A 26,263-nucleotide genomic window follows, 5' to 3' on the forward strand; every position below is an offset into this window, starting at 1 on the left:
ATATAATTTAAATTATGTGAAATATACAGGGATGGGAGAAAGACAGGAGAACAAATCTTTTAACGATGAGTGATTTTGCCCAAGTGCACCTGTCTGGGCAGACCTCTGGTTTTTTCCAGATATTTTAACTCATCATTACTTTGGGAGATTCTACCATCAGCAGAAAATTAAGATCAAGGGAATGCTCAGTCCGCAGGACTCCAGGCGTGTAATACAGGAATCTCTTCATCTTACTAATTTCCACGTTGTGACTTCTGTGCGTACTGTCACATTTTGCCAGCTGGTGCAGTAGGCCAGCAGTGCAATCTTGGTGTAAGATTCTCACACTTCACATCGAAATACAACCACCTCCCTTAAGCATAGCTCACCGAGAAAATCATAAGGCCAGTGAGTCCTAAAATTGCGTATGTGAATAATTCCATCTCTTGCCTAGATATCCAAACTCATGGTTTCTAGCTCCTCCCTTCTGCCTATGTGCTTTTTTGAGAATGGCAAGGATTAATAAAGCAGGATTTTAACTGAATCCCGGTCATATTCTGCCAACTTTAATAACCAATTGGGTGCTTATCGTTTCAGGCTGCTGGGTGGCTATCAAGCCTCAGAGCCCTTAGACAGCAGAGCCCTCGTTCTTGGGAGACCATTTAAGAATCCCCCTCCCCCACGGCGCCTGGGTGGCTCAGTCAGTTAAGCGTGTGCCTTCGACTCAGGTCATGATCTCCCTGGGATCGAGCCCCATGTCAGGCTCCCTCTCCCTCTGCTGTTACCCTGCTTGTACGCTCACTCGCTCCCCGCCCCCTCAATCTCAAATAAATAAATCTTGAGGAGAAAAAAAAAGAAGAAGAGAATCCCCCTCCCCACCCGCCAACCTCAGAACCCTACCAAAGGTGCCCTGACACCCACAAAGAAAGGCCAGGGCAGGAGGGATCTTACGGGCGGCTTAACGGAGAGGCTTCCTTGCCGAATATATTCGATCGCAGCCTCAATCGAGGTCAGGCAGTATCCCAATTCATCTTTTGCTGAGCTGCTAAATCTGAAGTTTTTGATATAACTCAAATTTGCCATCCTAACAAAAGAAGAAAAAAGTTTCACTTCACAATTAACACCTCTCCAGAAACAGCGCTATGGACTTGAGTGACTGAAGTCAGTTAGCTCCAGGAGCTATGACTGCTCCCCCCTTAAGCTCTAGAGTGTGCAATTAGGAAAATAAGGAAAACTACTTGGTCCTTTCCAGTATACCAATATACCAGTTTTTAAAAAGCTAACTACTATAAAGTGACCCGGGGGTTCCCATCAGAAGAGAACGGGCTTTGGAGTCAAACAGAACTGCAGTCAGCGTCCCGCTGAGTCACTGGCTAGCTGCGTGTTCCATAAGCTCTCTGGGCCTCAGTTTCCCCATCTGTAAATGGGATGACAGCCACCCCCTGCAGAACGAAGGCAGGGCAGACACAACCATGGACTCATAAGGGGCGCTTGATGTCCTGGAGTTATATACTAAAACCATCCCAGCACAATGCTGCCATCTTGAAAAAGTATTTTAACCCAAAATATTACCAATTAGGGATCTCTGTTTTCACAAGCAAATACAACAGGACCGACAGCAGATCATCAGCACACATGGTCTCCAAGTTAACTGCAGGGGGGGGAAAGCACATGTTCGAAGCCATCATGAGACCAGTGTTTCAACTTCCCGCCATCATCCAACCCACAAAGCCACAATCCAGTAAGACTACACATCAGGGAGAAGTTCCACTGCACAATTTCCTTTATAGAGTCCTGAATTACTGTCACATTTGAGAGGGAAATGAATGCCTAGCATTCTCAGAACATGTGCAAAAGGAGGAAATTCCAAGCAGACTCCCCCCTCGCCACCTTCCAGGCGGTTCAAGTCAGTGATGGAGGACACGAGGTGAAGGTGTGCCCAGAGCCACCGAGAAAAGCCTCTTTCCTCCTGAGGTCATTTCCATTTTATACACTGCAAGCAAAGTCTAATGCTCACGTTTGAATAGCACAAAAGAGCAAACTGTGACTGTCTCTCCCATCCCTGCTGCCCAATCTTCCCCCCGAGGCTACTGCTGCTGCTTCCACCTAACCTTCCGGAGACAGTCCAGGAACTCACCACCGTGCATCTGGATGTAGAGCCGCCCCCTTTTTCTGGAATGTCGTTGGAAGTGTACCATATACGCTCCCTTTTATTTCACTTAATGCGCTTTGACGATCACCCCCTATCTGCACACATGGGTAGGACTCCCTTTTACTTTTTTCTCAGCTTGTTTTGCTTTACTTTTTATAATGAAAAATTTTAAACAGACACAAAATTAGGAAGAAGGATCTAATGAACAGTTGAACCCCCGTGTGCCCATCACCAGCTTGGATCATTTTTTTTTTTAATTAAAGTTTTGTAATTTTAGCCAAAAAATGTCAATGGAACAGCTTCGGGTTGGAACACAGCTGCAGAAGGGGACCGGTGAGCAATGTGGCGTGGACTAAACAGTCGGCCGTGAACGTCCTGATGGGGCCATATACCCACACCCTAGCGCCATGACAAGTTCAAGAGAACCCCAACAGGAAGCTTAAAGTCAATCACACACACTGCTGTACCTTGACAAGCTCAGACTTGGGCTGTGGACAGTGTCATTCTGGAACCCCAAAGCTACTGAAAAGGCAGGGTCTCAAAGAACCTATGCCACTTGGATTCTGATTTATAGACCAGCTGTGTGACGCCCACGGCGGTATGGGGAGGCCTGGCTCACTTTTGAGGCCGCTCCTCCTCCGCCACCGTTCTCTTACTCTTATCTGCCTTCCTACCCCCGAATCCCCGTTACTAGGCACCCACGCATCAGAGCAGACTCCAGGGTGCTCACACGGGGGTGCTCTGCTGCACGTCAGCCCACTGGTGTGATCCTTAAAGACGACACCACTCCTTAACAGACTTTTGCATCTGGACGGAAGTGTCTACGCCACCATCAGGCCCCTCCCCCGAGCACACACCTCTCTGGCTGGGAGACTGGGTTATGAGCCGCACCACCTTTCGCAAACAAATCAGCTTCTGCTGTGGGGAGGTGCACTTGTTCAGCTGAGCCAGCTCTCTCTTTGCACGAGGTATGTTGAAGCTGCAAAATAATTTGGGAAGTGACAACTTAAGACCACGGTGGGAGGGCCCTTCTTCCCTGATCTAATAGCACACCCCCAACTTACACTGCTTACGACCAACTGTAAGTAACGACAAACAAAAGTAGAAACCCAGAAGCAGTCAGACTCAAATCAGTGGCAAACTCAACACCTCTGAATGTGCCATTCAGGATGCAAAACGGTATTACAGCTGCACCAAAAAATGAGGGGAAAAAAAGTAAAAATCCTTAGCCCCAGAGTGAGACAGCTCAAAGGAGTTAAAATCGTTTCAACATAAATATTTTAGACATTTTTGTAGCCTAAAGAAACATAAATTAATTCAAAGCCAGGTGCCTCTCTGGCAGGCCTCCCTCAGATGGGCAGGCGAGGAGCGGTGTCTGCACGTGGGACCCACCTGGGTGAGCGGTGTGCCTGTCAAGAGACCAGCTGTGCGAAACCCCCGCCCCTCGAGCTCCCACCCAGCTGGCAGCAGGGGGAGGAGGGTGACATCTGCCAACCTCAGTCCTTTATCTTTGGTCACAAGTAACCGCACTGCTCCTCAGAATGAACCAAGTCAAATCCATGTGCAGTTCCTGCCGCTGAGAGCCCCGTTTCCAGAAGCAGAACGCCCCAGCCTCCGAGGATGCCGAGCGACGGCAGCACAAACTCTTACCTGCACTCCGGTTTCACGCCAATGTCCTTCTGCTGAAGATCTTGAAGGCTTCTTGTGATTTTATTAAAGGCAGCGTCCTAACAACAGATTTTAACGAAGTTTCAAATTTCTTGAAAAGCTTAGAATAAAGGGCTTCCAACCGGGATGCTGGGGATTTAGGACCTACCTCGCTTGCCTCTATGGTCCCCACGTATTTAAAGATCAGATCATAAATATCATGCTGGACGTACATCTGCAGAATCAACGAACAGACCCCCGTTGCGAGCGCACAGGGGTGACAGGGGGAGCCCCCCCACCCACCCCCAGCACCGCTGCCCTCTCCCGCCGCACTGGCCTGGCCTCTTACCTCCACTGCCTGCTTCAGCAGGCTCATCTGGGCCTCCTGCTTGGCAAGCATTTTCTGCAGGACAAGAAGGTACCGTTAAAGAGCTCGGATTGGGCATGTGGGCAAACGGTAGTTCTCTCAATTGAAAGTCCTACGGCTTACCAGGTGAGAGTCCCTCAGAAGCTGCTGGAGACATTTGGTGTAGAGAGCATTCACCGAGTCCTGCGCAACACAGAGCAGAGAAATAGGTCACTCGTAATCCAAGTCCCCAACACAAACCCTGAAACGTGTCACGTGTCCCGGAGCAAGAGGTCCCATTTCGCAGGAGGTACTTCCTGGGTGACAAGCTCTTTAAGTCCTGATACAGGCTTATCAAATAAATTATGTGATTTTTTTTTCAACTTTTTTTTTTTTAAGTGTATATGCATGAAGGGTAAGAGAAAATTTCCCTTGGGGTTCACATAGGTGATAACAATATTCACTTTCATACTCTGTCATGTTCGAGTTTTCTCCAGTGGCCTGTACTACTTTTATTGTTAGAAGGAAACATTTAAACAAAGCTCCCGACAGTGGAGGCAGCAAAGTTTCAGAACGCACTGAGAGGGATCCCCGTGTTCTTGAACCAGCCTGAGCCAGGGCACCCTGGCAAAGCAAGACACAGCTACTGACTATGTGTTGACGGAGGCTCTTTCTTTCACATTCCCTGAATGTTCGCTGGAAAGACGCAATGCTCCTGTCAAATCTCTCCGCGTGTCTTCCCAAAAACTCCCTCACATCTTCGATGGTTTTCAGGATAAATGGATCTGAAGATGTTGAAGGCTCTTCTGAAAAAGAGACAGAGGGTCAGGCTGACTGAAGCCTTCACAGTTTCCTAATGGGGGAAGTACCACATCCTTTGCCCTGCTCCCCCAGGGTCTGGAGCCCCATCTCCCAGGAGAGGACGGGAATTATTTCAAGATACTGCCCAAGAGCAGTCTCGTTACAGGACAGCTCAGGATCCAGAGCGCCTGGCCTCTTGAAGCCCTTTCCTTGGAGAAAACAATTTGAGAACAATTTGAGACCATGGGCATGACCTCTGAGGCTCTGGTGAAGACGACCTGATTCCTGGCAATGGAGGCCTCAGAGTACATTCAGCACACTGTTATCTCAATTTCCTGGAACAACTGAACAATTATTATTTATTAAAAATAATGAGCTCTCAAAGAGGCACAACAGTGGGGCTGGGGGGGGGCAATAATGGTGTAAGAGCTAGCTCTAACACTGAGGCCCAGTGTCAAAGCCAGGGCTACCACCCTGCCCAACTCCAGGGGGCAACATTCACACAGAGGTCTACATTGATGTTGCCTCCCAGAATTGTGTAATGTCCAACCTGTGCAACCTTACACAGCAGCCACAAGCCACATTGTCTTAGCTCAAGAAGACTTTTTGATTAAGCTCTGGGGAATTACTGTAAAGTTAGGCAAGCTTCTAATGGGCTCTTGAATATTTTATGGGATGTTTATAACAGCTACGTCAGGAGGAAGTTCAACCAATACAATTCTCCAAATCAGGGGAAAGGGGTTTTTTACCCAGAATACCTGAACTCTCTCTCTTTTCCAAAGGATGGGCTATGCACAGTATGCTGAAACTTTCTTCTTTTTCATTGTAGAAAGTTTCTTCAAAGAGAATGGGCACTGAGAGAAGACAGGCAAAACCAGCTCCTAATTTAATCCTGTTTCCTTGTATAAAGACATCCTGGAACAAGAGAGCCGTCACTGCACCAGCAGCCGGGGGGTGACCACTGATCCCCCCTCCGCCTGGGCCCCGATACAGCGCTGCTTCCGACCTGTCTGCCTTTGCTCCAATGGGGCTTTGCAGGGGAGCAAGAACACTCTTCCAATTTGCTTTTTGATTCTAAAATGTTTTCCTTCCTCTTTGTTCGCCCTGTAGCTACGGCTGATCCTTTTTAAATACTGTGACAGAGATGCATTAAGCTGGTTCTTAGAGCAGAAGAAAACCTGTACCCTCTGGGACAGGAGGAAGAAGGCTCTCCTGGAATGACCTGCCACTGCAAGGGGACAGGCCTGGGGAAGGCATGCTGCCATCCCCGCCACATTCAGCACTCTGGCCACGGCTGGGGTGCCCTGGCAGACAAGCCGTGGTAAGTGTGACTCCTCTGTTCTCCTTGTAGATTTGGCTTCCCCGAAGAGAACAAACTAACAGTGATTGGCATGGCGAACAGGGCTGCTAACCCCCCCCCCAGGTGGCGTCCCAGTAACCCCGTGTCCCATCCTGTCCCTCCTCTCCCGCCACAGGCCCACATGAGCCCTAGTTGTCAGGTCCAAGGGACCGAGCTGCACCAAATGCACCTGGGCCCATGCCAGTCCCTGCGACAAACAGAACACCCTGTCCCAGAATCTCGCTACCTCCCCTTAAAAAGTAAGAAAACGCGGACCCCAAAGAAGACAGACGTCATACATCTCCTGTCATGACATGCTGAGAGAGAGAAAACGCCCTTCCAACCGTGAGGGAACCTCTGAGAACCCCAGGCTGAGGGAGAGTCTACAAAGCAAAACAGTCCATGTCATGAAAGACAAAGACAGCCCGAGGATTGTGCCAAATCGAAGGAAACTTAAAAGACCAGCAACTAAAGGCACTGCAGGGTCCTGGATCTGAAAAGAAAAAAAAAAATTTCTAGGAAAGGATATTATTTGTATAATTAGCACGATTTGTATGAGGACAGTGTGTTGAGCGGTTCATTTTCCTGAGTGCGCTCACTCTGCTGTAATTCGCAGGAAAGGCATGTTTTAGAATAAAGGGACATGGTATCTGCAACTCACTCTTTTTCTGAAAAATGTTCAGAAAAAGCAACAGTAGCGTGTGGGGTGTGGGGGAGAGGGACTGAGAAAACAAATGTGGCCAAAATGCTCACAGCAGACCAATCTGGGGGAAGAGTGTAGGAGAGTTCTTTGTGCTTTACTGAAGCTTTCTCTAGGTTTGAGATTATTTCAAAAGAATGTGTTTTTGGTTTTTTTTAACTTATTTAAGTTTTTTTTTTTTTAAAGATTTTATTTATTTATTTGACAGAGATAGAGACAGCCAGTGAGAGAGGGAACACAAGCAGGGGGAGTGGGAGAGGAAGAAGCAGGCTCATAGCGGAGGAGCCCGATGTGGGGCTCGATCCCATAACGCCGGGATCACGCCCTGAGCCGAAGGCAGACGCTTAACCGCTGTGCCACCCAGGCGCCCCTTAACTTATTTAAGTTTTTAAAACATACTTGTTTTTTGTTTTTGTTTTGGCTTAAGTTTTAATAACATTTTTTTAAGAATGTTTTTTAAAAAGTTAAAATTCACCCCTGATGTCCGATTTGTGGCCAAAACACTGATGAGCTTTCAAGAGCACGGGGAGAAAACAGGTTACTGACAAGACCTCGTTCAGGAGGTGTTCCAGAGACTTACCAGCAGGAGGCCCTGGAGGAGGGAGAGATGCCCTGCCCTCCCCACCCCTCTACCCGCCCTCCTCCCAGGCAGAGGCCAAGCCAGGCCCTGCTCCTGACTACCATCTCCTCTTTCCTCAAAGGCAGGGGCCCTCCAACCCCATGCCATGGGCTGCTGTGCGTGTCCGAGCCATCATTTACCACAGCAGGGACAGGGTGAGACGCAGGACCCCCCGCCCCCCCTTCCCAAACACTGAGTGAGGGACCCTGGCTGACCCACAAAGAAATGAATACCTTTCCATTTAAGGTCTGAAAGTGCTCTTCCACGGGTATCAAAATATAGGACTCGAACTGACAAGTGGACTGAACGCTGCTCGACAAGCTTCCTTTGCAGGGCACCAGGACCTGGAAACAGTAAAGCAGGGTGAAGAGTACGAGATGTGCCACTAACGGCTGCGGGAGGACGCTCCCGCCAGGACTGCTGTGGGGACCCTACTGGCAGACAGAACAAAGCGACTGGGGTGACGGACGTCCTGATGGCAAAGCCGTGACCCCAGACCTGGGCAGAGGGGCAGGCGCAGGCCCCCAAGCTTGTTCCCACACGTGCTGGGTCCCACCACCCACAGCCAACACCAGGCGCCCCCTCTATTCTCAAGAGGCTCAGGGACGACTCCAGAGGCAGACAGGGTAGTTTGGAAAGAACAGAAAAGTGTTAACTAAAAAGTCACATGTAATCCCAAACCCCGCCGCCTGAATGAGAAGAAACACTGCACCTTGAAGATAGTTTCCTTCCGTCTTTTTTCTCTATTTTTTTTTTAACCCGGTTGTGATCATAGTTTGTAATACGAGCCGCAGAAACAGGGTTTCCTACGGCAGATCACCACCTCCACCAAGGCGTCTCGGGGTGCCAGACTCTGTCCTTGGGGCGGGCTCCATCTGAGATGTGAACTGTGGCCCGACTGTGGCCACCACACGGCCTGTGCCCTGGCAACCACACACGGGCCTGTGCGTGGCAGCTCAGGGACTCTCTCAGCTCAAGTGTACTCGGAAGGAACACGACCAAGCTGGTGGAGACCCTCGGAACCCCATCTCCTAAAAGCAGCCCGGCACAAAGCAAACGGCTTCTGCGCTATCCCCATCCTGCAGACAAGGAAACTGAGGCCCAAGGGAGCCGAGGAACCTGTCTGGGGTCACGTGGCCAGTGAATGGTGAGGCCCTGACGCCAACTCCTGCCGCCTCCTGGAGCCAGGGCTGGAGGCTCAGCCCAGAGCCCGCTGGAGCTCCCGCTGCAAAGACACCGTGAAACCGCGCAGCCTTGACAGCCGCTGTCACCCAGGCCGCGTAGGAAGGGGGGCTTGGCCTCCCCCCACACAGAGGGACACGCCAACTCCTCAGAGCAGAAGGAGGCACTGTGGATGGAAGCACATTGACAAAATGGCCCGGCCTCTCCTCAAAACATCGAGACAGAATCAGATGAACATCTAACTACCAATTTCAGGAAGTGCGGTGAACAGAGGACCACCGTCAGCACCACCCCCGGGGCCGCAATTGGCAAGAGCCAGAACTCTCCAGCATGACTGACCCGGCTAAATGCACTGCAAAGGCACAAAGAAAGAAAACGAGGGAAGGGGAAGGTAAAACGAAAAAGCAGCGGAACTCTGTGGAGACGGTTTCCCAAGGCCACACGTATGTCGACACTGACCACGCCTCACACGCGGGGCACGCGCGCCTCTGCGCACTTCACTTTAGCTCCGCAGCGAGGAGAAAAGATAGACGTAGAGATGCGACCATCCAATGTGACGTGTGGATCTCCTCTGGAGCCTGATCTGAACAAACCCACCGTGAGACAGGCAATTGGGAGATGATCTGGGAAACGTGAACAGGGACTAGATGGTGGACAATATTGAAGAATTAGTGTGGAAAGTTTTAGCTGTGATAATGGCATTGTGGTTACATTTTTTTAAAGAGTCCTTATCATTTAAAGACACATTTCTAAATACCTACGGACGGAACTGTATGAGTACCTGACATAGTTTTCTGGGATTTGCTTCAAAATAATCCAGTGGCCGAGGGTGGAGGGCGGGAGGGGACAGAAATGACATGTGATGGGCCACCGAACGGATCACCCCTGAACATGGGTGACAGGTGCATGGGGCTCATTACATTACTCTTTCTACTTTGATCATATGTTTGAAATTGAGCTCAGTCAGTAGAGCACGGGACTCTCAATCTCTTGGGGTCACAGTTTGAGCCCCAAGTTGGGCATAGAGATTACCTAAAAAAAAAAAAATCATTTTAAAATAATTTAAAATTTTATGGGATGCCTGGGTGGCTCATTCGGTGAAGCGTCTGCCTTTGGCTCAGGTAATGATCCCAGGGTCATGGGATCTAGACCCATGTCGGGCTCCTTGCTCAGTGGGAAGCCTGCTTCTCCCTCTGCCTGCTGCTCCCCCTGCTTGTGCTCGCTCTCTCCCTCTCTCTGGCAAATAAATAAATAATATCTTTTAAAAAAATTTTAAGTTTTAATAAAAGTGAAACTTTAAAAAGGGGAAAAAATAAAGATGAAAGAAGGAAGGAAAGAAAGAAAGAAAGAAAGAAAGAAAGAAAGAAAGAAAGAAAGAAAAGGTAGGCCCTCAGGTTTAAGCCTGAATTGAGAAACAGCCCCCTCACGGCCTCAGGGAGCACAGGAAGAAGAGCCTGGAGACCCTAGGGCCAGCCACAGGCACAGGAATGCCATGAATCAGATCTGGGGGATGTTTAACGCCCAAACTTAGGGAGGCCCAGAGATGGTCCCAAACCTGCTCTATGGATGAAGGAGTCACACGGTCCCGTGTGAGAGACCAGGAACGTCTGAGGTGCTTTGGAGAACCTCAGCCCAGCTGTGATTACATTCTATTGACCTGTTTACATCCGCTTTGTCTGCCTCCCTAACTTAGAGTACGATGGGCTCCTGGTGCATTGTATCCCTGTTACCAACCTCACTGTTCAACATACAGTAGGTGCCCAATCAATGTTTGTTGAGTGAATAGGGGTCCTCCAATATCAAGGACCCCCTCGCCCCCCCAGTTTTCAGGCAGACAATGCTGTCCAGAGCATTTCATTGCAAGCAGAAGCCAGCAGCTGGGCTCTCCGGCTGAGAGGGAGGGTGAGGAGCCAGCCGCCGGGGCTGGGGACATGGAACAGCTATGAGGCTGCCCGTGGGAGGCGGGGTCAAGGGCAAGTGCCTTCGGGGCTCTCCCAAGACGGTGCTTCAGACTTCTGGAGATCTCATGGGCATTATAGCCTAGGTGGAGGACACAAGGCTGAGTCTCTGAGTAGACCGTAAGTGGAGGACCCCTGCTTATTTTAAAGCTTAACAATAAAACTTTTTATTCTAGTCCCTTTATAAAGAATTTTTAAATAACAGTAATTAAAGAAAGGACAGGAGAATAAAAGCAAGAATCAGCATTCGTGACGCTACTCCAGGGCACCCTTCTGACTCCTCCCCAATGTTAGGGTGACTTCTGTCCTGACACCCATTCTTCTGAGCGACCAATGGCCAGCTTCTGGAATCCCCCGAAGGCATGCTGTGTTCCCCACTCATCTGCACAATCCTGGACACCCCGTGTGGTGCCTGGCACGTAGTGCACGCTCAACAGATGTTTGTTGGCCGGGTCTACGCCAAAGGAATCCTAAGAACTAGAGTATGGACCTTAGTGCCCTCAGCTGGCCTGTGCGGGTATTCTCCTTGAAAGTCAGTTCTTTGGAACTTGGAAGACATGCTGACAGGTTCCCAGGCTAGCCCTCAAAAGCCTACATACCCCATAATTAAAAGATCACAATAGGGGCGCCTGGGTGGGGCAGTCAGCTGAGCATCTGACTCTTGATTTCGGCTGGGGTCATGAGCTCAGGGTCATGGGATCAAGCCCTGTGTCGGGCTCCGCACTCAGTGCGGAGTCTGCTTGAGACTCTCTCTCTCTCTCTCCCTCTGCCCCTCCCCACCATGCGTTCTCTCTCTAATAAAACAAATCTTTTTTAAAAAAAAGATCACAATAAGAGGAACAAAATTAATCTCCCTTTGTAATTTTTTTTCTCCTATAGGCAATAACCCACCTGAGGATCCTGGAGGACCTTCCCCCTGCCATGTCGTGGACAAGAGCCCCAGGGAGGCAGCAGGCCTGCCCGGCCCACTCTGAAGAAACCACAGTGTGTAATTAGCTGGATGCTAATTAAATAGAACAGGGGTGACTATTAGAAGCAGTGTGGGGGTGTCACGAGCCTCTGTGGTTGGAACCTGGGAAACATGGGGAAAAGGAGCTTCCCCCATCCCGTCAGAGAGCAGGTGACGATGGGAGGTGCCCGCCTGGATGCACGGGCATCCCAATCAAAGGAAGGTTCTGGAAGGAAGTCAAACTCGAGGAGGGAGGGGGCGGGTGGAGGGAGCAGTCAAGCTGCACCCCTCAGCTGCCAAACACCATCGCATAAGGATGGCCAGCGAGCTGGGCTTTAGGAAGAGGTGTGAGGGGCAGCTAACCCTGGCGGGGAGGGACGCATATGTTTAAAAGTGATGATTTCACAGTTTAGAGCCCGATAAATGACTCTGAGCCCCAGGGCTGATTCAAGGGCAGTCAAACTTGGCCCTATGGCCAGGCCCCAAGGAAAGAAAATCAGCATTCACCTGCTGAGGCAACAGGAATCCCTTCGTGGTGGCAGAAATGATAAGTACTCTTCCAGAGGTGACTGGAATATTCTTTTTCATTCCACCAACAGATGTATGTGGAGCACTACTGTGAATTAGAGCAGGTCGAACTGGAGCCCTTGTCACACAGCCAAGAGGGTCAGGAGCTAGCCATCAACATCTGAGTGGGCTGAGCTGGGCAGCAGTAGCCAGCTCCTTCCCACGGTGACTTCTGCTGAGGAGTCAGCCTCACTGACTCTCCCATCTACTGCAGGCCACAAAGTCAGTGTTGCCAAGTGTGGACCCCAGGCAGCTCCCCGTGGACCCTGCAGATCTCAGGGGGACGGAAGAAAAGACCTAGGATACCACTGTGAACTTGGGATGATACAGTTGAAGAAGAATCTCCCATTCCTCAGTGGAGCCAAAAGGAAGATGACCAAGATGCCAAAGTTCTTATTCAAAATTTCCCTTTCTCTGAAGTGAGCTCGAGTGGGAGTCCACTACTTGCAGCTGGAAAAGCATCTACCTGGTGACGGGAACCGAGCTAGGTCCTGGCAACACAGTGGTGAGCAAGACATACAGGTCCCACAGAGAGAGAGAGCACGCATGTGAACTGGGGGGATGGGCAGAGGGACAGAAAGAATCTTAGGCAGGCTCCACCCCCAGGATGGAGCCCAATTCAGGGCTCGATCTCACGACCTTAGATCATGACCTGAGCTGAAAATCAAGAGTTGGATGCTTAACTGACTGAGCCACCTAGGCGCCCGCACAGCGTGGCATTCTTAAAGAGCAAGAGAAAGTTACACATAGTCTGCTCTTACCCAGAAGACAGCATTTTTAAAAATGTTACGGAAGAAAGATGGGGAAGGAGTATTTCCCAAATTTGTTTAGCCCCTCCCCTTAACATGATTGCTTTGCATCCTGTACTTCTTCTCTGGGACATGTACCACAACTGTAATTAGCAGATATTTGCCCAGAGCATGACCATCTCTCCCAATAGCATTTAAGCTCTATAAAGGTAAAGACGGTGATGTTTATTCCCATTTTTTGTTGAACCCTCAGCATCAAACATGGTACCTTGCCCAGAAGAGCATTTAATAACTACTGTGAGATGAACAGATGATAATGTCTCTGGGTGAACTTTATATGATTTTTCTTGTCTTCTTGGAAAGTTATATTCTCCAATTGTTTTATATACATATACATACATATACACACACACATATATACGTATATACATATGTATACATGTACATATACACACACATATACACACCCACAAAATGAGCTTTATGACTTCTAAAAACCAAAGTAAAGTAATTCTGGGAAAAACATATGACTCACAAAACCAATCCTAAAAACTGGAAGGAACTTGGAAAAAGCAGGCTTGGGGTGGCAGTGGGACAGAGTGGGTAAGGTGAAAGTCAGCTCCCAGTCCCAAAACAAGGCAGCCGACAACCCAAAGTGAACCTGAGCTATGCTGACTTGTCTAGTTCCAATCCTTGGCCACAAAGTAGGAGCATAGTACGAGAAGAGGACAGCACACAAAGACAAACACAAAGGCAAAAAAAACCAAAAAACCCTGAAAATAGAAAAGCAGTAGCACAAAGGCAGCAAGTGCTCTGTGCGGCACAGGGCCGTGTGTATCAGAGGCCCGCTGATGCCAGGAGCAGAAAGCCCGCCTCCCTGCAGGCAGCAGATGCCCCACAGACTATGGTTTCTCTCATGTGCTCCCCTCATCCTGCCATCTGGACACCTCCATTATTCCACCGGTTCTTTCCCTTTAGGAGATGCCTTTCAAAGCAACATACAAATGTGTTCACATGTTCCCTTACTATATGCGAGTGAACACACACCTCACAGACAAGGACCCATGACACCCTGAGAGAAATACACTTTCTTCCCCCAGAAGCTCTCAAGGTCAATGTGGAAAGAGAGAAACAAGACGAATACCATGAGATCAGTGTCAACAGGGGCTGTCCACAGAGAAAGAATTACACCCGAGACTGGTGCAGAGCCAGGAGGCTTCCTGGAGGAGGCAGCTCATGGTGGTCCCTCTCTGCTCGTTCTCATACTGAGCATGGTCTGGGGGTTGTTACATTCAGCAGGTTTGTAACTGACTCTCTCTAAAGTTAACCAAAGTCTATGGTATTTCTGGCCTTATCAACACTGCTTGGTCCACACCTGATGGAGAAGGACAACCCCCAGGATTGATGCACTTACAATGCCATGGGTTTGGGCCACCTTGCTGCATAAGTCAGGACGCCACTTTTGAAGAGCCAAATAGAAAGGATTTTTCAGGAGATCTTCATCATACAGAGCCATATGGACTTCAGATGGCAAAGAGAGTCTCCTGGGACAAGGGGAGAAAAAGCAGTAAATGACCACTTTCAGATTTATTTAACACATAAAAGTCCTGATCTGGCAATTTCTAAAAAGTGTCTCTGACATATATTATTCTACTCTACAGGAAATATCAAAGATAACCCACCAATTGCAAGATGACTTTTTTACTGGTTAACTGCAGACATTATATTCAGAAAATCTTGTTCAGGGGTGTGTGGGAGGCTCGGTTGGTTAAGCGGCTCCTTCAGGTCAGATCATGATCCCAGGGTCCTGGGATCGAGTCCCGCATCAGGCTCCTTGCTCAACAGGGAGCCTGCTTCTCCCTCTGCCTGCAGCTCCCCCTGCTTGTGCACACTCACTCTCTCTCTCTCTCTCTCTCTCTCTCAAATAAATAAATAAAATCTTTTTAAAAATCTTGTCAAACTCCAAGTCATTGCAAAAAAGTAAAAATGGCTATTTTTAGAACATCCTTCATGACCAAAATTATATTTTAAAGATATGCATAAATTTTAATGAACTATTTTAAGCATATAGAGAAATACAGAGGAATAATGCAAATCTGCCACCCAGAACTACCCAATCTTAACATTTTGTCATGTTTGCCTCAGATTTTTTAAGAAATAAAGTATATCGGAATAGACAGGGGGGCGCCTGGGTGGCTCAATCAGTTAAGTGTCCGACTGTTGGTTTCAGCTCAGGTCATAATCTCAGGGTCCTCTGATCAAGCCCTTCATCGGGCTCTGTGCTCAGCTCAGAGTCTGCTGGAGATTTGTCTCCCTCTGCTCCTCCCCTGCTCTCTCTAAAATAAATAAAGTCTTAAAAAAAAAAAAAAAAAGAATCAACAGAATCCCCCTGTGCCCCTCTCTGATCCCCTAAATACCATCACATTAAGGATTAGGACTTCAACATATGAATGGAGCGGCACAAAAATTCAGTCCATAGCATAAGCCAATTGTCCCATTATCCTTTTTTGAATAGTCTATCCCTTCCGCACTGGCCAATAACGCTACCTTCGCTATACTCCAAGTTCTCATATACGTGTGGCGTATTTCTAAGCTCTACTGTCTTTCAACAGTCTAGACCAGTGCCATCCAACAGATATATGAGAAATGTAATTATATATACACTATGCATAATGACATATGTAATTTAAAATTTTCTAGTAGCCACATGAAAAAGGAAACAGGTAAAATTAGTTTTAATAATATATTTATGCTAATATATCCAAAATATTATATTTTAACATGTGATAATATTTTAAAATTATTAATGATGTATTTTACATTTTTACTCCTACTAAATCTTCAAAATTTGGTGTGTACCTTACATTCACTTTTCAATTCATACTAGCCACATTCAAGGGCTTAAAAACCACATGCAGCTAGTGGCTATTATATTGGACAGAGAGGGGCTAGACCACATTAGTTTACATGACTACAGCTTCATAATAAGCCTTGATAACACATAGAGAAAGGCCTCCCTCCTTGTTCTCCAAAATTGTCTGGTTATTCCTAATTTTTTGCAATATCACATAAACTAAAATCAGTTTCTCAATTCTGCATTAAATTTATAGACTGGAGAGTCAACATCTTTATAATAATGAATCTCATCATCCATGGACATGGTATGTCTTTCCACGTATGTCTTCTTCTACGTCTTCCAATTAAATTAAATAGATTATACACAACTTTTATTAAATATTATTTGTATAGTCTGTTGTGAATGGGGCTTCCGTTGCCCCTGATCTACTCCATTTACCATATATAAGTGTAGTTTCACTGAGCTATCAGAGAGGAATATGAAAAACGGGCACAGAAAAAGAATCTGAGCCTCCATCTCAAGTGGTGCAATGGAGAATACAAACACCTGTCTTGAAGGACTCCCATTTACATGCTGCCTTCACTATTTTTGCCATACTGCATACCAATGGACCACCACTTACTGCTGGCCCACATGGTGTCTTTGTGAGAATTAGAAAAAGGCACCCCATCTTCTCAGTGGGTACCACAGTCCTATACCAGGGCACATGGCTTGGTAAGTAGCTCACAGGCTGTTTATCAGCCCCAGTTTGCCAACATCTCACTCTCCTGGGCACCTATGCAATTATCTGTATAATTGTACACAATGGCTCTACTGTTAGTGTTTGACACATTCCTTTAAACACCTACTCTCTTTTAAAATTTATTTTTAAAATAACCCTTATTACAACTTTAAATATAAAAACAGTATACTCCAGGGTGCCTGGATGGCTCAGTTGGTTGAGCATCTGACTCTTGATCTGGGCTCAGGTTATGATCTCGGGATTGTGGGATCAAGCCCTGTGCCAGGCTCCCGGCTCAGCAGGGAGTCTGCTTCTCCCTCTCCCTCTCCCTCTCCCTCTCCCTCTCCCTCTCCCCCTCCCCGGCTTGTGGTCACGCTGTCTCTCTCTCCCTCTCTCTCTCAAATAAAGTCTTTTTAAAAAGTTACGAGAACAACTGACATTATTTAAAACCTTGCTAGAGATACTACTGACTGCCAAATGTTCTGAGCTTGAGACCTCTTCTTTAAAATGAGAAAATCAGATGGGGCACCTCGGTGGTACGGTCAGTTAAGTGCCCACCTCTTGGTTTCGGCTCAGGTGGCTCAGGTCGTGATCTCAGGGCCATGAGATGGAGCCCACATCAGGCGCCACGCTCAACACAGTCGGTTTGAGTTTCTTTCTCCCTCTCCCCCTGCTCCTTCCCCCCATGCTTGTGTACGCTCTCTCTCTCTAAAATAAACACATAATAAAAATTTTAAAAAGAGAAAATTAGCAACCATTAAAGAACATCAAGTAAACTTATCCTTGATACCATCAGATAAATGAAATATGAATAAAAACTAAATTACTTTCTTACTATGTAACCATATTCCCACACGCCTTCTTGGGAAGATGCCAGGACAGCACATATAAGTAAGTACATTATGAATTCTATCTGTTACAGCTAATGATAAAAACAGCCATTATTTGAGAGCATCTTTGGTTCAGGTAACTGTGATAATTTCTGTTCATCCTCGTCCTACTTTAATGTTCATGATAACTTACAGGCAATCGACTAAAACTAATGCTCACAATAACTACTGATATCAGTAGCCTCATACTTTGCAGATGAAGAAACTGAGGCTCGGTTGGCCAACTTGAGGTTACACAGATGTCAGAATTTATTCTAACATCCGCCTCTTTAACCACTACGCCCACTGTGTAAAATAAATATGCCTGGATTAAGGGTTATTTCATAAGCCACAGATGCACAGATTCCATACTTCATTTCCCCCAAAGGAAAAGTCACCATGACAGACAGCCACATGGGCCCTACATTGAATTCCCTCAGTCTGGTCCAGCCAGAACTGTCTCTGCTTCAGGCCCTCCTGGGAACTGCTTGAAGGAGGCCCCTGAGCTCCCTGCAAATCCTCTTAGGGGAGCCTAGCATGAAAAAGGCTACATATAGTCTCTTCCTGGACCCCAGAGACAGCTCTGCAACAAGTCAGGTATTTGACTTGTTGAATTCAATTATTATTAGAGCCCAAATAATCCTTCTATGAGTCCCTAACCAGAACAACTGGATAATGTGATTTTGCTGGGACATAGTCACAAGAAAACAAAATTGTTTCTGGTTTCTGATGCAATTGGTTCTACATGACAGAGTAGAAAAGTTAAGACACCTTGGACAGAAACTGCACGAGAGACAGGATGCCGTATGGTCAGAATGAAGCTAGGAAGGGACCCTCCTTCTGCGCCTCAGACAGGATGCCGGCTGAGCTCCAACACCGCTACACCCAAGACTGAGGTGACAAGGACAGGCTCTGATGCAGGAAGTAACAACCCGGCTGGGAGGCAAGGAAGGTGCATCCGCAGAGTAAAACCAACCCACAGCAGTGCTGGGACAGGTAAGGACCAGAGAAGGGAGCAGCAGGGAAGGGGATGGGGACCACAGGAGGCATCCCTGGCAGGGACCAGTGTAGGGCAAAGGTTCGGGAAGCAGGAGCAGGTTCCTGTGGGCACAGAAAACCCAAGAGTAACTTTTTTTTTTTTTTTTTTTTTTACTGGATGAGAAGGTGAGTCCAGAAATCCAAACAGTGCTGGTCAGAGAGGGACAGCAGGGTGGAGGGAGGCCCCTGAAAGCTACATCAAAACATTCAGCTCAAGTGCATGAAACACACAAGACTTGGGGCAAGTGCTGCTGGGGAGCGGGACACAGCCTGCTGGGTTTCAGCCTCAAGTCATCTGCTTTCTCTTGGACATCATTCCTCCTTGTTGCCAAGGACTGAACCCTCTGTCCAGGAGTAGGGATTCGAAGAGGGCTGTCCAATGCTCTTCTCAACCTTTTTGTCCTGGTGGTTAAAACATGTAAGAATCTAATACAATTAGGTGCTTAACGCTAGAATGGAATTCTCATATAGGGCATAAATACTGACAACAGGTTAACGCCCTCACAAGTTTTACTTGCAAGAATTCGTTTTATATTTTAAAATAACATGCAACATAAACTGAATATTCCTTATAAAACTGGAAAGAGGAGTAAATCCTCTATAAAACTCTGTTTAAAAAAAATTCCATCCCTGCCTAAGCTCAAATGATAGGATGATTTACAGCAAATCCAGCTAAATTAGGCAGAGATACCAAGTATCCCCTGAACATGAGTTATCTGAGGTTAATTCTATGAACAGGAGAGCCAGGCAAGGTCTCAAACTAGTACCGGACATTTCAAGGGGGTGGTGTGTACACTTGTGGTTTTGTGGTCTACAACCGTCCCACCAGCCCAGACGAGGCTGGGTGGTCAGGTGTCCCCATCGGGTGACAGTGTGCAGCCTGGCTCAGCAGAATCCAGCACAGGAAAGTCTGTGTCTCCCAGAGATAAACTCCCAGCTGAAATCTCACTGCTATGGTTGCTCCCACCCTTTGGTGAGGGCGCTCACCAAAGACCCACACCAGGCATATTTTCCAAAGGATGAGCATTATTCTGCAACTAGTTTAATTTGTGATAAAGAAGGAAAAGGCAAAAAGGGAAAACTTTCTAAATTATTTATGTTTCATAGCAAATGGAATCAACTGGATGACGTAATGTATGATATTACAGTCACTTATGTCCTCCTAGCCTGTACCGTCTATGGATCCTATCCGTATTTTTCTCAAATCTCGTCTTCAAAGCGTCCAGTCTGTGCCTGGCCACATGGCTCACTGTAGGCATGCTTTAACTGTTCATCCACTGGAACAAAATGATAGTGGGGTGTTAGAGGAAGCTCAGACTCCCAGGGAGGGGTCATCTCTCCCAGAAGCTGGAAATCCACTGCCCATATCCAGGGGAGGGTGAGGGACTGGCCCGAGGCAGCCATGCAGGCACTGGCAAAATGCCAGAAACAAACGATCTACTCAGAGCTGGCTAAACAGTGACAGCTGGAATGTGGAGAGTCCCACAGGGAGGGAAGGCCTCAGAGCTGGAAGAGGGGTGTGACCACTAAGGGAGCAGGAGAGTTTGGAGGAGGCACAACCACCCCTGGATTTGGGTCTGAATCCTTTCTAGATCTATCCTCGCATGGTCACATTACTCTGCTCCTCTAGGAGAAGATCAAATTACAGGACACCAACCTAATCCTGGCAATTCATAAACAAAGGGAGAGCCCCACAGAAACACTAACAGTACACAGATGTGGGAATAACAAAGACCCTGTAGTTGCCCTCATAAGGCCAACACAGTCCAAGAGCCACAAGGAGATACAATCAAGACCTTGACCCCAGCCCCTACGCAGACAGTACTGATGTTCTCCCAGTGAAGCTGCCAGGCAGGATGATTTCTGGTGGCAAGCCAGAGTGAGGCGAGCTCACCCAAGTGATCTGCTCAACTTCAGAGCCTCAACTGCTCTCCTGCCACTGAGGCTAGACACAAGTATCTGCCCCTCATCCCATCCTGCCCTTCTCCTTCAGAGGCCTCTCCCCTCCTGACCTTACTCGGGCTTGTCCACAGGAAAGACAAAGTGATCTTTCCAACACTGAGGTCTACTACGGGGCAGTAGTCCCCCTTACTCTCTGTTTTGCTTTCCGGTTTCAGTTCTCCACGGTCAACTGGGGTCTGGAAACAGACAATCCGCCTTCTGACGTATCATCAGAAAAGCAGCTAACGTTACATCACAATACCTATACCCTCCACCTCACTTCTTCTCATCACCAAGGCATTTAATCATCTCACATCATCACAAGAAGGGTGAGTGCAGCACAAAAGATATCTTGAGAGAGAGACCACATTTACATAACTTTTATCACAGTATATTGTTAATAATTGTTCTATTTTGTTATTTTTGTTAATCTCTTACTCTGCCCACTTTACACATTAAACATATCATAGGTGTATGTAGGTATAGGAAAAACAAAACGGAGTATAGGGTTTGGTACTATCTGAGGTTTCCACCATCCACTGGGGGTCTTGGAACCTACAACCCCCATGGACTAAAGGGGGGCTACTATATTCTTCCAGGACTTCCCCTCCACTCTCTACGAGATGAATTCCCAATTTCTCTTCCTGGCATTAAGGGCTTCTCATTCTGGCCTTCTACGCATCTCTGTAGCTTCATATCCCTCGGCTGTCCCTAAAGCTCCCCAAAGTGATGGGTTTTCCCTCCTTCCATCCATTTTGTCTTGAAAACTACTCTTTACCTGTCAAGGCCCCCATCTGGTCAGTGGATGGCTAAGACCCTCCACCATGGAGAATGGCCAAGGCCTGGAGTGTCCAAGCCCTGGCCACAAATGGCCCCAACTCTATAGATGAAAGGACAGAGCACAAAGTGAGAGGGAGCCCTGGGGCCCAGCGCTCTGGATCTTCTGAACCGCCTCAATACCATGCTGGGGAAGGTGGACTCAAAACGCTAATATCCCACTAAGATACCCTGCTCTTCTCTGGGGCTGGTGGGAGGGTGAGCTAATCAAAATAAGGGCCTCTCCCCATGAAACCCATAAACTTGGAAAACCCCAGCTCGCATGCAAACTAGTAGACCCTCCAGTCTCACCAGCCCCTCCTTTCCTGAATGTCCTAAATCCTCAATGAAGACGCGTTATTTGCTCCGTGGCCCAGCACCGGCAGCTAGTACCCAAGTCCCCAACATCGCCAGGGGCCATGCCGAACTCGCGCGCCTCGGGCAGTCTGTGTTCAACGAAAAGGACTGAACGGACCCAGAGTCCGGAACATCTCTTGGTGCTTAAGTTTTCCTGGAGTAATTTTTACCCAGCAGGACGAAGATATCCGGCCCCTCAAGAGGCTGGCAGGCAGGGATTCCCTCCTCCCTCCCCTGCGCCTTCACTACCCCCGGAGGCCACAAGACCCCAGGCTCCGGACCCTCACCACACCCTCCCCCTCCAGCGGCCCCGCCAGGCGGTCCGCAAACCACGGAGGCCACTCAGCTCTTGAACGACTGCCCCGCCCACTGCCCCCAAGTCCGAGCTCCCAGGACCCCGAACCCGCTGACCCGTCCTGTAGTCGCGAGGGTCAGAGGGCGCATTCTTCGCCACCCCGCACTCCAGGGGCAGAGAGAGCCCGACTGCCGACGGGACCCGCAGAGCGCGGGCAGGGCGATCCAGCCAACGAGGAGCTAGGATCTTGGGGTGCCGCCCTGAGGCAGCCAGCCCAGCCTGGGTGAGCCGCGGGGCGCTGGCCGCGGAGAGGAAAAAGCCCCTCCCCCTTCCAGCTCCGGGGCCCCGCCCGGCCTCCAGGCCCCGAGGCGCAGCCGTCCCGAGGGAAGGAAGGCGCGGGATGAGACAGGAGGGAGGACACTTACTTAAAAGGCTACATAGTTTCACTCCCTGTCCTTTTCTGAGCCGCGGCGACGACTCCCGGACCCGGGACTCGGACCTCGGTGCCCACCACCCCAGCACAGCGGTTCTGCTCCACCGCCCACCTCTTTACTCCGCCGTTGGGCGGAGCCGCGCCTGGTCAGCCCAATGAGCGGCCGTTGTTATTCAGAGTGACGTGTGCGCAGAGCAATCATTGAGTCTGCCCAGCCGGGGTGGGGCTCAGGCGGTGCACAGCACTTCCTACTCAGGCCCGACCAGCCCTGAGTCGCGGACTGCGCGTGCCCGGAACGGGAGGGGGCGGGGCCGAAGCTGATCTGACACTAGAGGTGGGTTCCAAGCTTGGTCCCTGGAAAGCGGGCTGTATCCGGATGGGAAGACCCCGGAGCTGTCCCGCGCTGCGGATCGCCCATTACTGCTACCTTTAGAGAGCGGAGGTGCCCAGCCCTACGAGGCACACCACTCCGTCGCTGGCAGGCTCTGGGAGTTATGGTCCCTGGGTTCTGATTCCCTCACGTGTATGGACGTCGCGTGACCTAGGCCCCCTTTTTTTACCTGGGCCTCAGTTTCCCCATCTTTACGATACTGGAGGGTTGGAACTGCCGAGTGCTAGTATTCCAAAACTAATGGGGAGAGGAGCAGAAGGAGATGGGGGACCCACACGTGACTTTCCCGCGCGGGGCCCCGCCCATCCCTGGTCGGAGGGATCCAAGCGCCCTCCGAGGACGGGCGGGGGTGGGCGGATCATAAGAAACCCGACCCGGCAGCCCTTGGCAGCGGCTAAGGCGGAGCGCGAGGCTCCGCGGCCGGCCAGCCCTGGCGACGGCACCGGAGAATGGGGACCGCAACCCGGGCTTCGCAGAGAGCCACCTTGGAGGCGAGGGCGGTGCAGAGACTCGCTGTGTGACTCTGAGCGAATCGGGGGAGGATGGACCAGGGAATGGGAGATAGCTAACGGGGCTCCCTCTCTGCGTCCGGTCCGCAGAGGCGCACGTCGCGGGTCTCCAGAGGCTCCGTCGACAACAGCTGCAGCGCCGAGCTAGTCTCGGGCCATGAGGAGCGCGCGGGCCGCCGTCGGGGCTCGCAGCGTCCTGCCGCGCTGAGGGCGTGGAACCGAGAGGGGCGCGGGCGGCCGGGCCGCGCCAGAGCGCACAGCCATGGCGAGGGAGGAGTGCAAGGCACTGCTGGACGCTCTCAACAAGGCGACCGCATGCTACCACCACCTGGTGCTGACCGTCGGCGGCTCGGCGGACTCGCAGAACCTGCGTGAGGAGCTGCAGAAGACGCGCCAGAAGGCGCAGGAGCTGGCGGTGGCCACCCGCGCCCAGCTGACGGCCGCGCTGCGCGACCGGGGCCTGGGCGCCGAGGAGCGCGCCGAGTTCGAGCGCCTCTGGGTGGCCTTCTCTGGCTGCCTGGACCTGCTGGAAGCCGACATGCGGCGCGCACTGGCCCTGGGCACCGCGTTCCCTCTGCACGCGCCGCGGCGGCCGCTGGTGCGCACCGGCGTGGCGGGCGGCGCGGCGGGTGTAGCGGCGCGGGCCCTGAGCGCCCGCAGCTTGCGACACGAGGCGGAGGGCGACTTCGACGTGGACGACCTGCGCGAGCTGGAGCGCGAGATTCTTCAGGTGAGCGAGATGATCCACGACATGGAGATGAAGGTCAACGTGCCCCGCTGGACCGTGCAGGCCCGGCAAACGGCGGGCGCCGAGCTCCTGTCCAGCGCCGGCGCCTCCTCGGTGGGCGCCGTGTCCGTCCAGGAGCGCACGGGGCCCTGCGACCTGAGCAAAGCCCTGGCCGCCACCGTTTTCAGCGCCGTGCTGCTGGCGGCTGTGGCCCTGGCGGTCTGCGTGGCGAAGCTGAGCTGACCGACATGCGACTTTTCCTGCCATTACCACTCCCTCCCCGGAGACATCCCTCGGGAACGACGGCAATCGCCTGGACTCGGAATGGGAGTGGGATTTGGCACGTTTAAGGGAAGGGGTTCTAAAACCGTGTGTGTGTGTGTGTGTGTGTGTGTGTGTGTGTGTGTGTGTGTGTGTACACATGGGCGTTTCAAGCACACATCTGCTTGGGCAGAACATGGTTTCCTCTTGCTGGCCGGGGAAGAGTTAATTTTGCACGGGCAGCCAGGGCATTACCGCTAATGTATGCAGCAGCTTTATCCCCTATTAATAGAAAACCGTCCACAGTGACCCCAGATTCCTCCGAGTTAATGGGTGACCACGTGTGCTGCTGGGGCGTGTTTACACGGTGCCTGAGTTTGGTGCCCCCACCCCTACCAGCGATTCCCACTCTCTGCGTGGGGCAGTTTGAAAGAAGGGTGAGGTGAAATGAAGTCGGGGGGAGGGGAGTTGTTTTGCTTTGTGTGGGTGGTGATTTTGTTTCCTGGACAAAACTGTAAGAAGGTGTAAGCAGGTTTTATTACCTTAATCCTTTGGGGCCTAAGCTTAGGAGAGTGTGCAAAGAGAAGTCCGTGCACCATTTCTCTATGGCACACCATTGAGCTTCTTGGCAGAGTTTATCTATTAGTCACCAAAAGCAGCTAGAAGAGGTTTGGGTTTGGGGCTTGGTGACCTCCCCCACAAATGCTGACCCTACTTAGGAAACCAGACAAGACACGTCAAAACTGCCCCCACAGGCTTGGATCCACTGCACCCACTTGCCTACTGAAAAGGGCTCTCCTGGGTCAGCCTGGAAGGCGCACAGGCTTTGGGAAGGGACATATGCTATTCAAACACGCACTTTCTCCTTTCCCGGGGCTTGTGTTTGTTCCAGAACTAGACCAGAGTTTTTGATCCTCCTTTGGGGGAGGGCTGCAGAATCCTCTTTGGAGCCCTTAATCCTATCTATCCCTTGGAATTTGCCTGCTGGCCAGTAGGAGAGCTGGCTTTGGAGGAAGCTGCACAGCTCCCTGACCCTCACACTGACCCCTGAGAGGGTAAACCTCACTGCCGCATGCCGTCAGAGCCGATTAGCCCTGAGACTGGGTCTCAGGAGCGTTTTAAAAACAATAATCATCGAGAAAGAAAAACCACGTAAGCACACAATGCCCTATCAAAGCTGTTTTTTTATAGAGGACATTTGGCCACGAAGTCATACGTGCCAATGAGTCAAACACAGTGGTCTTCACTTACATCCTGAAGTTAGTAAATATACACCCATTATTAAAATAGACCTTCTGGAAGGCAGGAGGTCATAGCATAAACCACTGGAACCAGGGTGTCCATAACAGAGGTTGAGTGACCCCTGCTGCTTTTGCTCAGTAAATAAAGAAGATGGAAACCCCTGGGTCCCAGGCTGGAACTGCCGTGAGCGGAGCCACCACCTGCCACCAGTGGGGCAGAGGAAACGCAGTTGGGGAAATAAGGCTGAGAAAACACATCTCAAAAGGTAATTTGGAATAAAACCCAGAGACTTTGGTTTGGCTGAAAACTGACAAGGATTTTTTTTTTTCACTTTTTTACCCTAAAAGTGGGAAGAGGAGGGAAATGACAGTTTCACAAAGGCAGCTTGGAGGGCCAAGGGATTTAGGGGCAAATAGCAGGGGTGGCGCCTTGCCCAGTCCTGAGGGCCACCTGGCCAGCCCAGCTCACCCCCCCCTCCTCAACACACAGATTCCAGTACCTCATAGTGAAAATATGGGATCTGTGTGGTGTGTGTGTGTGTGTGTGTGTGTGTGTGTGTCTGTGATAATGGCTTTAAGACACCCACAAGGTCTTAAGCCGATTAAAAGTTTTATGACCTTAACTAATGAAAGGAACACCTTCTGCCTCATCTGAATAGCGGCCACTTCAAATTCTTTTGCACCTGCCCGCTCAGGGTAACTTCAGAGATGACACAAAATTTTTCTAACTCCCCTCGTACCCTCATCCCCCTCCCATCACAACACAAAACAGAATCTCTGTTACCTTCTCCAAGGTCTCAGTTCTCCCAGACAAGAGGA

At 49.9% G+C, this 26,263-nt stretch overlaps 2 protein-coding genes across 8 annotated transcripts in view; one reads left to right on the forward strand and one right to left on the reverse strand.

The window, feature by feature from the left end:
• The window catches only part of ANKRD27 (ankyrin repeat domain 27), a 54,980-nt gene extending 32,546 nt beyond the window's left edge, over positions 1-22,434 (reverse strand). For 3 of the 7 annotated variants that reach the window (XM_045796153.2, XM_045796150.2, XM_045796152.2), the window contains exons 1-12: positions 22,308-22,434; positions 14,403-14,532; positions 7,817-7,927; positions 5,684-5,840; positions 4,776-4,930; positions 4,269-4,328; positions 4,128-4,181; positions 3,948-4,013; positions 3,782-3,858; positions 2,989-3,110; positions 1,552-1,630; positions 931-1,063 (exon numbers count right to left, since the gene is read on the reverse strand). In XM_045796153.2, coding sequence (XP_045652109.2) covers positions 931-1,063; positions 1,552-1,630; positions 2,989-3,110; positions 3,782-3,858; positions 3,948-4,013; positions 4,128-4,181; positions 4,269-4,328; positions 4,776-4,930; positions 5,684-5,840; positions 7,817-7,927; positions 14,403-14,504 — 1,116 coding nt within the window. In that variant the 5' untranslated portion in view covers positions 14,505-14,532; positions 22,308-22,434. Of the gene's footprint in view, positions 1-930; positions 1,064-1,551; positions 1,631-2,988; positions 3,111-3,781; positions 3,859-3,947; positions 4,014-4,127; positions 4,182-4,268; positions 4,329-4,775; positions 4,931-5,683; positions 5,841-7,816; positions 7,928-14,402; positions 14,533-17,124; positions 17,275-22,307 lie in introns of all 7 variants that reach the window. The other 4 variants (XM_087870665.1, XM_087870667.1, XM_087870666.1 and 1 more) reach the window with 4 other exon arrangements.
• A 192-nt stretch (positions 22,435-22,626) lies between these two features.
• On the forward strand, positions 22,627-25,773 carry RGS9BP (regulator of G protein signaling 9 binding protein). The gene has a single exon (XM_045796156.2). The coding sequence runs from the start codon at positions 23,478-23,480 to the stop codon at positions 24,183-24,185; it is 708 nt and encodes a 235-aa protein (XP_045652112.1). The 5' UTR covers positions 22,627-23,477; the 3' UTR covers positions 24,186-25,773.
• The last annotated feature ends 490 nt before the right edge of the window (positions 25,774-26,263 follow it).

Source organism: Ursus americanus, chromosome 21 (assembly GCF_024610735.1).
Source record: "Ursus americanus isolate L20-20 chromosome 21, mUrsAme1.1.p, whole genome shotgun sequence".
In the NCBI taxonomy this organism is placed as follows: Eukaryota; Metazoa; Chordata; class Mammalia; order Carnivora; family Ursidae; genus Ursus; species Ursus americanus.